General features: G+C 44.7%; 1 protein-coding gene across 2 annotated transcripts in view; it reads left to right on the top strand.

Annotated features, from left to right (window-relative positions):
* Window positions 1-14,593, top strand: part of gtpbp8 (GTP binding protein 8 (putative)) — a 29,832-nt gene extending 15,239 nt beyond the window's left edge. For both annotated transcript variants that reach the window (XM_038802423.1, XM_038802425.1), the window contains exons 4-7: window positions 2,984-3,114; window positions 5,203-5,302; window positions 9,682-9,800; window positions 14,191-14,593. In XM_038802423.1, the coding sequence (XP_038658351.1) occupies window positions 2,984-3,114; window positions 5,203-5,302; window positions 9,682-9,800; window positions 14,191-14,314 (474 nt within the window). In that variant the 3' untranslated portion in view covers window positions 14,315-14,593. The remainder of the gene's footprint in view (window positions 1-2,983; window positions 3,115-5,202; window positions 5,303-9,681; window positions 9,801-14,190) is intronic.
* The last annotated feature ends 2,204 nt before the right edge of the window (window positions 14,594-16,797 follow it).

Below are 16,797 nucleotides of genomic sequence, written 5' to 3'. Positions count from 1 at the left end.
GTGTTGCGATCTCCTCCATTGATAGGGCAAGGAAACAGGGTCCAGCAAGGACGGGGATTGAACCCTGTGCTGTTAGCATCAATCTGGTCCACCTCAGCAATCTAACCAACAAAACCAACCAATTCTCGAAGCAGTCTGAGTTGCAGTGGCAACGTACACTTTTATATGCATGTTGTAGACTGGATAGTGATGGTAGAAGCTCGAATTTCTTTCCATCACATGTCTGCTCCAGAATCTTTCCCACTCTTACCGCCTGCCATTAGTGGAAAGATCTGCAAGTCCACACTCAACCTGTCTGGCCACATTATGAACGCACCTTCTTTGACCATCAAGTTCTGGGGTGAACTCTCCTGTAATTTTTGAAAAGATTTTTTAAAAATGTTTTAAGATTACTTTAAAAAAAAAAAATCCTTTTTGTCTTTCTTTTTTCTATTGAGCAAATATTTCTGCTCGCTTCTCTTTCTGTTTATAATTTGACTCGATTGGGCCTGTCTCCGTAAATTGAATTTTACAAGCCTAGTGGACAGGATCAAGGCGGATTTGTTAAGGTGGGATAGCCTCTCCCTTTTATTGGCAGGCTGTTTGCAGGCGGTAAAGATGAATGTTTGGCTGCGGTTTTTGTTTCTATTCCAGTGTTTACTGGTCTTCTTGCCAAAAGTGCTTTTTTATGAGGTGGAACAGTTGATTTTGTCATTTGTTTGGGCAGGTAAGGCAGCGGGGTTTCGGAAGATGGTGCTTCAGAGAGGGCCAAAGTCGGGGCATTTGGTTCTGCCAAATCTGCTGTATTATTATTAGGCAGTGAACGCCAAGAAGGTGCAGAGTTGGGGAAGAGACAGAAGGCAATGTGGATGAGCATGGAGGCAGGCTATTGTAGGGTGTCAGTGGTGCGGGCGCTGGCAATGGTGCCATTTCTGTTTGCCCCAGGGAAATACTCGGGTAGCCCGGTGGTGGTGGCCAAGCGGAAGAAATGGAGGCAATTTCAGCAACATTTAGGTTAGGGGTCGGGTCGAGGCTGATGCTGATCCGGGAGTATCATAAGTTTGAGCTGGCGAGCCTGACTGCTAGAGTTTGGGGCTGGGAGAAGTGGTGAATAAGGTGAGGTTGGGGGGAGGGGGGGTGGTGGAAATGAAGGCCGTCTTCTTGGAAGGGTGGTTTGCGAGCTTGGAGGAGTTGACCGAGAAGTTTGGGATTCCACGGAGGCGGAAACCTTTAGGTATATGCTGGTGTGGGATTTTGAAAGGAAGGTGTTGCCAATGTTTCAGGTGTCACCGCCCTCCTTGTTGATGAAGGAGGTGTTGTCGGTGATGGGGTTGGAGGAGGAGGTCACCTCGGCGATTTAACGGACAATTCTGGAAGAGGATGTGGCATCGTTTGGAGGGGGTTAAGACCAAGTGGGTGGAGCAGCTGGGGGTGGCTTTGAAGGAGGGGTTGTAATGTGAGATGTTGCGGAGGGTGAATGTCTCGACTTATTACAATTAAAGGTGGTGCACAGAGCACACCTGACTAGGTCAAGCCTGTTGTTTAAGGGGGTGGAGGATATTTGCGAGCGGTGTGCGAGAGGCCCGGCTAACCATGTATATATGTTCTGGTCCTACCCGAAGTTGGAGAAAGTTTGGAGGTTCTTTCAGCGCCAAGTCCGATCTTGGACTTGGACTTGGGGTGTCGGAGCTGCAGGAGGGGGTGCATGTCTTAGACTTCTCCTCGCTAGTTGCTTGCAGGCGGGTCCTATTGGGGTGGAGGTCAGCTTCTCCACCCTGTGCCTCAGTGTGTCTGGGGGAACCTAATGGAATTCCTGTATCTTGAGAAGGTGAAGTTCACCTTGAGGGAGAAGATTGAGGGGTCTCATAAGAGTTGGTGTCTACTTATTCTTCACTTTAAAGGGTTGGTTGCTGTCAACTGCTGGGGGTGGGGGGCTGGATGTGCGTTGGGAGGGGTGGAATTATTCTCAAGTTATATGGGAGTTGATAGGATGGTTGGGGGGGGTGTTCTTTTGTTATTTATTTCATTGGGAGTTGTTTGTTTTATGTATAACATGTTAAAAAACAAATAAAAATATTTTCAAAAATAAATGATTTGACTCACCTTGTTTTTCCTCTCTTTCTTCCTCCACTCTTAAATTGAATTGGTTCAGGCAATTAGTCCCATCGCTCAGCCCTGTTGACCTCAATGCATTGTTGTCAATTTGCACTGAAAAATGCTAAAAGTGCAAAAGCTTTCACCGGAACGGTGGCGATAAATATCCAAATGACGGGGCATGCTGCGGGATGCCCCACTTCACTAAATTCTGGCACAATAACATTTTCTTTCCAACTGCTAATGGGCTTATGTTTTCTTCCTGTGACAAATGCCTCCAGATGCTTTGTGATCAATTATCCATACTTCCAATTTATTTGAAAGTTAACTGATAATTTGGTGCAACATTGTATCATAGCTTTTCCCATTGTTTGAAGGAACCAGAGTGATTTTTGTTTTTGCTAATCAGCACAACACTATGTTTCACAGAATCATAGAATATACAGTGCAAAAGGAGACCATTTGGCCCATCGAGTCTGCAGTGGCCCTTGGAAAGAGAACCCCACCCTATCCCCGTAACCCCACCCATCATTTTTGGACACTAAGGGCAATTTAGCATGGTCAGCCCACTTAACCTGCACATCACTGGACTTGTGGGAGGAAATTGGAGCACCCGGAGGAAACCCACGCACACACTGGGAGAACGCGCAAGCTCCGCACAGTGACCCAAGCCGGGAATCGAACCTGGAACCCTGGAGCTGTGAAGCAATTGTGCTAACCACTGTTCTACCGTGCCGCCCCCACTGTGTTATCATGCCGTGTTTGAAGCAGAACAATAATGTTTTTAAAAATGTTTCCAGGTAGCTGAGTTTTGACTGTAAACTGTAAGAAAAACAGTGAGCTCCAATCACTGCAGTAATGGGACTTCCATTGATTCATGAGCTAACTTCTCTCTGTTACCTTATTTTAGGGACACACAAAGAAGATGAATTTCTTCAAAGTAGGTAAAGCATTTGCTGTCGTTGACATGCCTGGTTATGGATACAGAGCACCTTCTGATTTTGTGGAAATGGTAGAGAGCTATCTCCAGGCAAGACAGAAGTAAGTGCTAAATGGTGTCAATTTTACTAATTTAATTTTCCTCTAAATTTTGTATAATTGTTCAATATTTCAGTAATTAGAAATTGTAAGCTGTGTTCCATGTAATGGGCAGATTAATGGGTCTCTCAGGAGTCATGTATAACTTAATCAGATGTGTTCATTTATTCAGATGTAACAAATCCTTTATTTCTTGAAATAAAATGGAAAGTGCAGGAAACACTCCGCAGGTCAGACAGAATTTGTTGAGAGAGAGGAAAACAGCGGGGGTTGGGGGGGGGGGGGGTGTGGAGAGTTGCATAGGCTGAGGTTCCACGTCCACTGTGGGGGACTTCTTGGTGGTGGTGTGCGGGGGATTAACGGGGGGGGTGATGTTTTAAAACCGGTGTGCCCTTGCTGGCAGGGTGGGCTCGACTGGGAACTATCCCTTCTATTTGTTTTTGGCGAAGTGTTTGAATATTTGGCAGATAAGTGCTGGCTGCCCTCCGCTTTTCCTGCCCAAGACAACATTTCACCCAAAAAAAATCAGAAAATTCCAAACAGTTTTTAAAAGAATCAGAGTGAAACAAAATTTCTAACCAATTGGAGAGCCAAGAGAAAGGTTGGGTGGGACTGGGGTCAGAATGGAGGAAAGATCAAAAGGGTAGGTCTATGATAGGGTAAAAGGCAGGAGAGATTAAATGGTAAAGTGGATGATGGTGGAGGCAAAAAAGGATGGTGATGGCAGAAGTAAGAAACAAAGTGGGTTTAGAAGGGATGTAAATGTGAATTTCAGAATCTTACTAACAACGCATGTCTGAACAAATGGGAACAGTGGTTATTATCTAAAATTTTTGAACTTGGGTGTTGAGTTCAGAAGGCTGTAAAGTATCAAGCTGCAGAATGAGGTGCTGTTCCTCAAGCTTACGCTGAACTTCATTAGAACAGTGCAGGAGGGGGACTGTCAATTAAAATGACATGCAACCGGAAGCTCAAGATTACATACTGTGTGAATGAAGGTGTTCCACAAAGCAGTCACTCAATCTGCATTTGACCGCACTACTGTAAAGGATAAGATATTGTGAGCAGTGAGTACGCTATACCAATTTGAAAGGAGTAAATTACTGTTTCACCTGGAAGGAATGTTTGGGACCAAGGATGATGGGAAGGGAAGCTGGCATTGTATCTCCTACCCTTGCATCGGACTGTACCATGGGACGAGGAGGAAGTGTTAGGGGTGATTGAAGAGTGGACCAGAAGGCTGCAGAGAGAACAGCCCCTACAGAAGGGTGAAAGGGGAAGGGAGGGTGTGTTTGGTGATAGCATCACAGTGTAGGTTACACCAATAGAGGTTGATCCATTGAGTCTCAAGGCTGGTGGTGGTGGATGATGAGGACAAGGGAAATCCTATTGTTCGTCTGGGAAGGGGGTGAGGGGTGATATTTTGGAAATGGACCATACATATTGTAGAGGGCTGGCCAGTCACAGTGACGGAGAACAGATGCGACTGAGGAAGAGAAGCTGCGAAAATGGAATAGAATCTGAAGAGAGAATGCTCCCACTGGGCAAAGGCCAATCCAATCCAATCGATAAGAAGCTGGTTTGAGGATATGCAGTATTGAACTTTTTTCCCCTAAGGGGTGATCAACACTCATATCATGCAATAAATATCTAGGTGTTGGAAGCAAAAGCCCAAAATCATTTTAAGAAATAATTTGTTAGGGCAGCACGGTGGCGCAGTGGGTTAGCACTGTTGCCTCATGGCGCTGAGGTACCAGGTTCGATCCCGGCTCTGGGTCACTGTCTGTGTGGAGTTTGCACATTCTCCCTGTGTTTGCGTGGGTTTTACCCCCACAACCCAAAGATGTGCAGGGTAGGTGGATTGGCCAAACTAAATTGCCCCTTAATTGGAAAAACAAATTAATTGGATACACTAAATTTATTCAAAAAAAAAAAAAAATTTGTTGGGGCAGTGCAGAGATGGTCAATTCTCTGGCTGAATGGACTGAATGGTCTTTCTTATCTTTTCATCTTGTTAGTTTTACTCACCCAGCACCTAAAAAAAGTTATTCAAGTGTGAAAAATTGAATAGATTCTTTGTTTCTTCCATAGCTTAAAAAGAACTTTTTTGCTATTGGATGCTTCAATAGGAATCCAAGAAGCAGATCAAATTGCAATTGAGATGTGTGAGGAGTTTGGTATTCCATATGTTGTAAGTAATACATTCCCGTTTTCTAATTGCACTGATTGTTTTTCTGACTCCTCTCCTCTTCGGATTTCATCCACATGGACAGCACGGTAGCTTGGTGGTTACCACTATGGCTTCACTGCGCCAGGGTCCTAGGCTCGATTCCCGGCTTGGGTCTCTGTCTGTGCGGAGTCTGCACGTTCTCCCCATGTCTGCGTGAGTTTCTTCCGGGTGCTCTGGTTTCCTTCCATAGTTCCCAAAGATGTGCTGTTAGGTAATTTGGACATTCTGAATTCTCCCTCAGTGTACCCGAACAGGTGCCGGAATGTGGCGACTAGAGGCTTTTCACGGTAACTTCATTGCAGTGTTAATGTAAGCCTACTTGTGACAATTAAGATTATTATTAAACATAGCATTTCCTTAATACAAGAACGGACCAGTTTGAAATGGCTACTAGTTGAATACAAGTGCAGCAGGCTTTCCCTCGGCAACTTGATGCTTTCTTCTATTCTTGAACCCCCATTCTTAATCACCTCTAATGGCAATTAATCACCTGCCTGGCAATTGAGTAACATTGGTAAATGTTACTCAATTGGATATAACAAGTTAGCAGACTGTCCTGTCACCGTTGGAACTCAAATCCAATCAAGAAGGGCTGGTTTAGCACACGGCTAAATCGCTGGCTTTGAAAGCAGACCAAGGCAGGCCAGCAGCACGGTTCAATTCCCGTACCAGCCTGCCCGAACAGGTGCCGGAATGTGGCGACTAGGGGCTTTTCGCAGTAACTTCATTTGAAGCCTACTTGTGACAATAAGCGATGTTCATTCATTTCTTTCCAGTATCTCGATCCCTTTCTGGGGGAAGGAAGTGCATTAGACATTCACTGTGCCATCAGCTTTCGTCTCCCTTCACTGTAAAGTTTATCTCTATGTATCTGCAAGGCTGTGTTAGTCACATCAAATCTACACATTCTCTGTATTCATACAGCCAGTCATGATGCTCCAGGAGCGCACGTGATCAGTACACGTGACCTGTTTGTCTCGGGTCATTAACATGATTCAAACATGATTCAAGGGTATGTCATGAACATTCTCACATAAGGGGGATTCCAGGCGCAAGCCCGATGCCAGTTTTTTTGGGATGCCTCTCTATCTTGATGTGGCATGGCCATACTACAGTCATAATTTAGGAAACAGAATCAAGAGACAACTCCTCTGTCCCACTTTCTTAAATCACAGTGATGGGTTTGAGCCCGTTTTAGGTGGAGGCTTGACCATGTCTGTTGTGACAGCCTTGGAAATCTGTGCCCTACAGCACATCATAGAATTTACAGTGCAGAAGGAGACCATTCGGCCCACCAAATCTGCACTGGCTCTTGGAAAGAGCACCCTACTTAAGCCCATGCCTCCACCCTATCCCATAACCCAGCAACCTCACCCAACCCAAGGACAATTTAGCATGGCCAATAAACCTAACTTGCACATCTTTGGACTGTGGGGGGAAACCGGAGCACCCGGAGGAAACCCACGCAGACACGGGGAGAACGTGCAAAGTCTGCACCAGACAGTGACTCAAGCCAGGAATCGAACCTGGGATCTTGGAGCTGTGAAGCAACTGTGCTCACCACTGTGCTACCGTGCTGCCCAGAACATGATATATTGAGTCTCCATTCCCTTTTATACAATTTGGAAACCAATGCTTTCCAGGTGTAAAAAGCAGGACTATCAAATTCTATATTTTTATTTATTGCAATAAATGTTTTTGTTATAATACAGTTTATTGTAATGAAGTTTTCTGTGATCCAAAAAGCATTTTAAAGTTACAAAAATACTACTGAGATCAGGAGCAAAACATATATTTTTCAAATTAAAATAATGCTGAAAATGGCTTAATCCCAGCAATTTTAAATGCTGCCTGTTCAGATGCTATATTTAAATAATTGATACCCAGTAAAGCCAGTACAAACTGGCTAAAGGCAAATGTTTTTTTAACTGACTAGACTGAGTTTTTTGATGAGGTAATGGAGAGGGGCTGATGTGAACTTCGAGAAGGTGTTTGATGAAGTGGAGCGTGGGAGAGTTGCCAGCACAGTAGAAGGCCGTGAAATAAAAGGGACAGTGGCAACATGGATACGATGTTCGCTGAGTGATAGGAAACAGAAAGTAGTGGTTAATGGGTTTTTTGGGGTGGAAGGAGGTATTGGGGTTCCCCAGGTGTAGGTACTAGGACCACTGCTTTTCGTGATATACATATGACAACTTGAGCTTAGTGCACTGGAATCAATTTCAAAATTTACAGATCACACAAAGTTTAGAAATATTCTGAACCTTAAGGAGGATAGTGATGGACTTCAAGAGGACATGGACAGGTTGGTGGAATGGGCACACATGTGACAGATGAAATTTAGTGCAGAGAAGTCTGAAATAATTTTTGATAGGAAGAACAAAGACAGTATAATTCTGAAAGGGTTACAAGAACAGCGAGACCTGAGGGAATATTCACAAATAATTGAAGGAGGTAGAGCAGATTGCCAAAGTGGTTAAAAGGACATATGGGACCCAGGCTTTATAAATAGAGACAAAGTACAAAAACCCTTGTTTTGCCTCAACTCCAGTTTTGTGTCCAAATCCGGGCACTGGACTTTAGGAAGTACGTGAATGCTTTACAGAGGATGCAGAAAAGATTTCAAGAATAGCACAAGGTAAGAGGGTCTTCAGTCATATGGATAGATTGGTGAAGTTGGGGCCTAGAGCCGAGAAGGTTGAGAGAAGACCTAAAATTTTGTATTCAAAATGATGAGGGGTCTAGAGAAGTAGATCCAAATAAATTGTTTCCATTGGTGGCATGGTCAAGATAACATGACACAGATTTAAGGTGAATGGCAAAAGAGCCAAAGGCAACATGAGGAAAAACAGTTTGATGCAACAAATGGATCTGGAGTGCACTGCCTGAGAGTGTGGTGGAGGCAAATTCAATCATGGCCGTAGAAAGGGAATTGAATAAGCAACTGAAGAGCAAAAAAATGCAGGCTATGGGGAAAGGGCTGAGAAGTGGGATTAGCGGGCAGCACGGTGGCCTAGTGGTTAGCACAGCTGCCTCATGGCACTGAGGTCCCAGGTTCGATCCCGGATCTGGGTCACTGTCCGTGTGGAGTTTGCACATTCTCCCCGTATCTGTGTGGGTTTCGCCCCCACAACCCAAAAATGTGCAGAGTAGGTGGATTGGCCACGCTAAATTGCCCCTTAATTGGAAACAATAATTGGGTACTCTAAATTTATTTTTTAAAAAAGAAGTGGGATTAGCTAAATTGCTCTTGCAGAGTGCAAGCATGGGCAAGATAGGCCGAGCAGCCTCCTATGCACTGTAACCCATCCCGTGATTCTAGTTTGGCCCTTTTAGATGTTCTGATGCTGCTAGAAAATGCTTCTGCTGTGCCATCACATCAATGGATATGGCTCAATTTTAATAATAACTGTAATCATTACTCCGATTCGTTGTTAATTTTGAGTTTCTGGTTTTTGAAGATAACTGTTGATATGCATCACGGTAGCATGGTGGTTAGCATAAATGCTTTACAGCTCCAGGGTCCCAGGTTCGATTCCCGGCTGGGTCACTGTCTGTGCGGAGTCTGCACGTCCTCCCCGTGTGTGCGTGGGTTTCCTCCGGGTGCTCCGGTTTCCTCCCACAGTCCAAAGGTGTGCGGGTTAGGTGGATTGGCCATGCTAAATTGCCCGTAGTGTCCTAAAAAGTAAGGTTAAGGAAGGGGGGGGGGGTTGTTGGGTTACGGGTATCGGGTGGATACGTGGGTTTGGGTAGGGTGATCATTGCTCGGCACAACATCGAGGGCCGAAGGGCCTGTTCTGTGCTGTACTGTTCTATGTTCTATGCATAATCTGCTGAAACCAAATAGTTTCTAAACTTTTAAGCTCAATTTAATTTTAAATCATTGTCCACATTGTTAACATATAATTCTAAAACGCGTAGAAACAAATCCGAGTGAATGAATTGTAAAGAAAGCAAATTAAAAATGAATAAGATTTAAGTACAACTTCTTATTGCTCTGCAGTTCAATTAAGAGCTCCATTGTCATTGAAGATAGGAAATTGAACAGCCCAACATGTCTCTATGACAATATTTGTTGATGAAGTCTGAACATGTAACACCAGCTGTCAATATGCTTTCTGGTTTTGACAGCAAGCAACATAAAAATGCAGATTTGTTTTTACTTGCGCTATTAAATTGCAAGCTTGTTTTGCAGGAAGCCATTAAAATAGACAAATTGGCAGACTGATGGGCACTTCAAAAATCATTTTGCACATCATGTGAAATAATAATGATAGAGCTGGTAAAATTACATCCTCAGAGTAATCCGTAATTGCCTCCCTCTATTATGTTCACCACAGCTTATATTAACGAAGATTGACAGACCTCAGCGGGGCAATCTGCTGAAGATAATTCTAGGAGTACAAGAAGTAATAGAAAAACAAACTTCAGGGTGTTTTCCTCAGCTCTTCCTTGTGAGGTATGTTAAAAATGTAATCTTTTATTCAAACTCCGTAGGAAAGTTGCTAAGACTTTTGGAGAAAAGAAATGTGGATATTGAAATAAACAGTCAGTTCCTTTGTTCCCTGTTTCCTTTGCTGCATATGGTCCTCAGTGGAGAAGGGGATTTACGGGAGGTGCCATGTTGCAGCATTGAAGAAAGTCATTCAACCCAACAGGCCTATATGCTGGTGCTTATGGTCCACATGAGGCACCTCATTCTATTAACATCCCCGTCTAATTCTTCCTCCCTATGTGCTTACCTTATATGTTGGAATGACCCAATATTTTGGGCAGCACAGTGGCACTGTGGTTAGCACTGCTGCCTCTCCGCACCAGGGACCCAGGTTCAATTCGCACCTGGGTGACTATCTGTGTGAAGTATCCGCATTCTCCCCGTATTTGCGTGGCTTTCCTTCCACGGTCCAAAGATATACAGGTTAGATGGATTGGCCATGCTAAATTGCCCAAAGTGTTCAAAGGTTAGGTGGAGTTATGGTTACAGGAATAGGGTTGGGGAGTGGGCCTTGGTTGGATGCTCTTTCAAAGGTTCAGTGTGGACTCGGCGGGTCGAAGGGCCTCCTTCTATACTGTAGGGATTCTATGATCAGCTCTACTAAATATAAATTAGGTTGAGGGCTGAGAAAACCAGCAGGAAGTGTTTTTGACAAGTGTGAGATGATTAGTCATAGATGTTTACAGCATGGAAACAGGCCCCTGGGCCCAGCTTGTCCATGCCACCCAGTTTCTATCACTAAGCTAGTTCCACTTGCCCGCATTTGGCCCATATCCCTCTATACCCACCCTGCCCATGTAACTGTCTAACTGCTTTTTAAAAGTCAAAATTATACCCGTCTCTACCACTGCCTCTGGCAGCCCATTCCAGGAATGCTCACTACCCTCTGTGTGAAGAAATGTCCCCTCTGGTATCTTTTGTATCTCTCCCCTCTCATCTTAAACCTATGCCCTCTAGTTCTAGACTCCTCTAACTTTGGGAAAAGATGTTGATGATCTACCTTATCTATGCTCCTCATTATTTTATAGACATCTATAAGATCACCTTTAAGCCTCCTACGCTCCTAACAACTCTGATAGAACTGTACTATAGGCCCCCAAATAGTCAGCGGGAAATCGAGAAGCAAATATGTAAGGAGATTACAAACAGCTGCCAGAAACATAGGGTGGTAATAGTAGGGGATTTTAACTTTCCCAACATTAACTGGGACAGCCATGGCACGAGGGGTTTGGATGGAGAGAAATTTGTCAAGTATATTCAGGAAGAATTCCTCATTCAATATGTGGATGGCCCAACTAGAGAGGGGGGCAAAGCTTGACCTCCTCTTGGGGAATAAGGAAGGGCAGGTGAAGAAAGTGTTAGTGACGGATCACTTTGGAACCGGTGACCATAATTCCATTAGTTTTAAGATAACTATGGAGAATAGTAGTTCTGGCCCAAAAGTAAAAATTCTAAATTGGGGCAAGGCCAATTTCGAGGGTATTAGGCGGGAACTTTCAAAAGTTGCTTTGTGTGCCTGTTTACGGCAAGGGGACATCTGGTAAGTTGGACTCTTTGAAAAAGGTGTTTACTGGGGTTCATGATGAGCATATTCCTCTTGGAATGAAGGGTACGGCTAGTAGAAGGAGGGAACCCTGGATGACTCGGGATATTAAGGCCATGGTCAAAAGGAAGAAGGAGGCATATGACATGCATAGGCAATTGAGATCAAGTGGATCCCTTGAAGAGTGTAGGGCTTGTTGGAGTAGAGTTAAGAGAGAAATCAGGAGGGCAAAAAGGGTAGATGAGATTGTCTTGGCAGATAAGGCAAAGGAAAATCCAAAGAGCTTTTACAGATACATAAAGGGTGACTAAGGAAAGGGTAGGGCCTCTTAAGGATAAACAAGGTTATCTATGTGCAGATCCACAAGGGATGGGAGAGGTCCTAAATGAATATTTCTCGTCAGTATTTACTGTTGAGAAAGGCACAAATGTTCGGGAAATTGGGGAAATAAAAAGTGATGTCTTGAGGAGTGTACATATTACAGAGAAGGAGGTGCTGGAGGTATTAAAGCGCATCAAGATAGATAAATCTCTGGGACCTGATGAAATGTATCCCAGGATGTTGTGGGAGGTTAGGGAGGAAATAGCCGGCTCCCTAGCTGAGATATTTGAATCATTGACAGCCACAGGAGAGGTGCCTGAAAATCGGAGGGTAGCAAATGTTTTGCCCTTGTTTAAGAAGGTGTTATAAGGATAAGCCTGGGAACTACAGACCGGTTAGCCTTACTTCTGTAGTAGGTAAATTGTTGGAAGGTATTCTGAGGGACAGTATCTACAGGCATTTAGACAGGCAAGGGCTAATTAGGGAAAGTCAGCATGGCTTTGTAAGGGGAAAGTCATGTCTCACAAATTTGATTTAGTTTTTTGAAGGGTAACCAAGAAGGTCGATGAGGGCAGTGTAGTTGACGTTGTCTACAAGGACTTTAGCAAGGCCTTTGACAAGGTATGGTAGTTGTTGCAAAAGGTTAAATTTCATGGAATCCAGGGTGAGGTAGCTAATTGGATACAAAATTAGCTTGGTGACCAAAGCCAAAGGGTGGTTGTGGAGGGTTGTTTTTCAAATTGGAGGCCTGTAACAAGCGGTGTGCCTCAAGGATCGGTGCTTGGTCCACTGTTATTTGTTATATATATTAATGATTTGGATGAGAATGTAGGAGACATGGTTAGTAAGTTTGCAGATTACACCAAGATTGGTGACATAGTGGATAGTGAAGAAGGTTATATAAGATTACAACAGGATCCTGACCAAGTGGGCCAGTGGATTGATGAAATGCAGATGGAGTTTAATTTGGATAAATGTGAGGTGATGCATTTTGGTAGATCAAATCAGGGCAGGACATACTCTGTTAATGGTAGGGAGTTGGGGAGAGTTACAGAACAAAGAGATCTAGGGTTACAGGTTCGTGGCTCCCTGAAGGTTGAGTAGCAGGTGAAGAAGGCATTCAGCGTGCTAGGTTTCATTGGTCAGAATATTGAATACAGGAGTTGGGACGTCTTGTTCAAGTTGTACAAGACATTGGTAAAACCACATATGGAATATTGTGTTCTGTTCTGGTCACCCTATTTATTATAGGAAGGATATTGGTGCAGAAAGTGCAGAAGAGATTTATGAGTATGCTACCAGGACTTGATGGTCTGAGTTATAAGGAGAGGCTGGGACTTTTTTCCCTGGAGCGTAGGAGGCTTAGGGGTGATCTTGTAGAGGTCAGTAAAATAATGAGAAAATAATGAGGAGCATAATAAGGTAGATAGTCAACACCTTTTCACAAAGGTAGAGGAGTCTAGAACTAGAGGGCATAGGTTTAAGGTGAGAGGGGAAAGATACAAAAGAGACCAGAGGGAAATACTTTCACACAGAAGGTGGTGAGCATCTGGAACGGACTGCCAGAGCCAGTAGTAGAGGTGAGTACAATTTTTTTTGTTTAAAAAACAGTTAGGCAGTTACATGGGCAGGGTGGGTATAGAGGGATATAGGCCAAATGCGGGCAAGTGAGACTAGCTTAATGATAGAAACTGGGCGGCATGGACAAGCTGGGCCGAAGGGCCTGTTTCCATGTTGTAAACACCTATGGCTCTATGACTCTATACCAGTTAGACCCCTTTTAAAAAATATCAGTATAATATTCACCTATATGACACATAAAAGAATACCAAATTCTTTAGAATTACAAACTTCTTTGCCTTGGTTATCCCATTATCTGCACTGGAACAAACATTTTCCCAGATTTTGTCAAGACTGTTGGATACCAGACCTCATTACCGCCTTGCTCCAACCATAAACAAAAAAAATAGAACTCAAGGGATGAGGTGATGCCCGTGACATCAAGGAGTCCCTATCATAATAGAGGTCAATGGAAATCGGGACGAAAACTATCCAGTGGTCGGAGTCACGCCTAGCACAAAGGGGGATGTCTCTGGTTGTTCAAGCCCAATCGTCTCAGCCTCGAGATACTATTGACAAAACCATTTTAACCTGAATAAACCAAGCCTAGGTGGAGGAGCTCAGCAACTCAAGTAACAAAATCACTGCTGTGTGTGGGCTTTGCATTCTCCCAATGGGAAATTACCTGGCCATTAATCAGGTCCTCCCCATGGAGAGTGGCTTGGATTCGGAGTTTGCTACAAAGCCATACTCCAGATCATTGGAGCATTAGTGTACTGGTTTCTTCGTGTGTCCTCTATATATGGCTGTATTAACTTCAAATTTAAAAGCCGCAATTTCAAATTTCAGTGTAAAATCTTCAGAACTTGTGTGATACAGAATTCCATGGCAGCTTACAAAATCAAGGAAATTTGTTTTTTGTTCCTACAGTTCTTTGAACTATTCTGGGATTCATCTGCTGAGATGCTTCATAGCTCACGTAACTGGGAATCTTCAGATTAATGAGCATAACTCCAATTCCTTAAGATCGGTGGGAAATTCTGCCAATATATGAAAATTGATTACAGAACAGCGCCATGAGTCTGCAGTATCTAATGCTGATTTGATTGTACTGATCCATAATGGAGACTACATGCAAATTAAAAAGTCAAATTAAGTTTGACCTAATTATCACTGTGTATTCATGAGAAATATGATGGAATCTATCTTTGTGTAATATCTGTAAAGACTATATACTTTCTGTTTTGAAAATAGATCTAGTTCTGATTGAAATGTAAATTATATCAATTGCTAGTGCCCCTAAATTTTTTTTAATAAACATTTTATTGAGGTATTTTTTGGTATTATAACAACACAATAAACATTGTACATGAAACTATAAAACATAGTGCAAAAGCCGTCTCCCTCCCTTATAGGTCCCACCTTTATTTATTAACTCCCTACTCTAAGCTAAACTAACCCCTCACCCTTCTGCTGACGATTAATTTTCCGCAAAGAAGTCGACAAACGGTTGCCACCTCTGGGTGAACCTAACAGTGACCCTCTGAAGACGAACTTGATTTTCTCCAAACAGAGAAAGCTAGCCATGTCCGATAGCCAGGTCTCCGACTTCGGGGGCTTTGAGTCTCTCCAAGCTAATAGTATCCGTCTCCGGTCTACCAGGGAAGCACAGGCCAGAACGTCTGCCTCTCCTCCTGGATTCCCGGGTCTTCCGACACCCTGAAAATCGCCACCTCTGGACTCAGCGCCACCCTTGTTTTAACACCATGGACATGACATCTGCAAACCTCTGCCAAAATCCCCTAAGCTTTGGAGATGCCCAGAACATGTGGACATAGTTCGCTGGTACCCCTGCACATTTTGCACACCTGTCTTCCACCCCAAACAATCTGCTCATCCAGGCCTCTGTCATGTGAGCCCGTGATTGACCTTAAATTGTATCTGGCTGAGCCTGGCACATGTTGCGGACGCGTTGACTCTACTCAACGTGTCCGCCCATAGACCATCCTCAATCTCTCCTCCCAGCTCCTCCTCCCACTTGTGCGTCAGCTCCTCTGTCTGCATCTCCTGTGACCCCCTAAGTTCCTTGTAAATGTCAGAGACACTCCCTACTCCTACCCACCCTCTTCTCGAAACTACCCTGTCCTGAATCCCCCTTAGCGGTAGGAGTGGGAAGGTTGATACCTGTTTACCCGCACCTGCAGATACCTGAATTTGTTTCCCCTCACCAACCCAAACCTCTCCAGCGCCCTCTTACTCGGAAAGCTCTCCTCTATAAACATATCCCCCATCCTCTCAATCCCTGCTCTCCGCCATATCCGGAACTCCTCATCCATACTTCCCGGGGCAAACCGGTGATTATTACAGATTGGGGACCAGACCAATGCTCCCTCTGCTCCCACATGTCTCCTCCATTGCCCCCAGACTCTCGGGGCCGCCACCACCACGGGGCCGATGGAGTACCGTACCGGCGGGAACAGCAGAGGCGCGGTTACTAACGCCCCCAAACTGGTGCCCTTGCATGAAGTCGCCTCCATACCGACCTCTCCCACACCACCCACTTCCTGATCATGGCTATATTCGCCGCCCAGTGATAGTTACTAAATTTTGGCAGCGCTAGCCTGCCCTCTCCCCGACTCCGCTCAAGCATTACCTTCCTTACCCGCGGGGCCTTGCCTGCCCAAACAAAGCCAGAGATGACTTTGTTGACCCATTTTAAAAAGACCGTGGAATAAAGATGGGGAGACATTGAAACACCAACAGGAATCTCGGGTGGACTGTCATCTTCACCGTCTGCACCCTCCCAGCTAATGACAACGGGAGCGCGTCCCATCTCCAAAAATCGTCCTTCATTTGGTCTACAAGCGGGCCCAGATTTAATTTTGCAACTGGTCCCATTCCCGCGTCACTTGAATGCCTAGGTACCAAAAGCTTCCCCCTACTATTTTTAACGAACAATTTTTAGTGAGGTATTTTTGGCATAACAAACAGCCACAGTACAAAAAAACAATAGAGTACAAAGAACAGTAACCAAAAGGCATCCGCCGACATCCATCCCTCTAAGGCCTGTTATTTAACCCCCTACCCCAGCCAGCTCCCCCCCCCCCCCCCCCCCCCCCCCCCCTCCCTCCCCCCCTGCTGACAATTAATTCCCCGCGATGAAGTCACTGAATGGGTGCCACCTCCGGGCAAACCCTGACAACGACCCTCTCAGGCGAACTTGATCTTTTCCAGGCCGAGAAAACTCGCCATGTCGGCTAACCAGGCCTCTGACTTCGGAGGCCTAGACTCCCTCCGAGCCAGTAATATCCTTCGCCGGGCTACCAACGAGGAAAAGACCAGAACATCTGCCTCTCCCTCCTCCTGGACACCCGGGTCCTCCAACACTCCAAAGATCGTTACCCCGGGACTCATTTCCACCCTTGTCTTTAATACCCTGGACATGACATCCGCGAACCCCTGCCAATATCCCCTAAGTTTTGGGCATGCCCAGAACATATGGACATGGTTCGCTGGTCCACCCGCACATCTGACACA

This window comes from Scyliorhinus canicula, chromosome 7, assembly GCF_902713615.1.
Source record: "Scyliorhinus canicula chromosome 7, sScyCan1.1, whole genome shotgun sequence".
NCBI lineage: Eukaryota > Metazoa > Chordata > Chondrichthyes > Carcharhiniformes > Scyliorhinidae > Scyliorhinus > Scyliorhinus canicula.
Note: the sequence above shows the minus strand (reverse complement) of the source record. Positions and strands in the feature narration are given on the sequence as shown.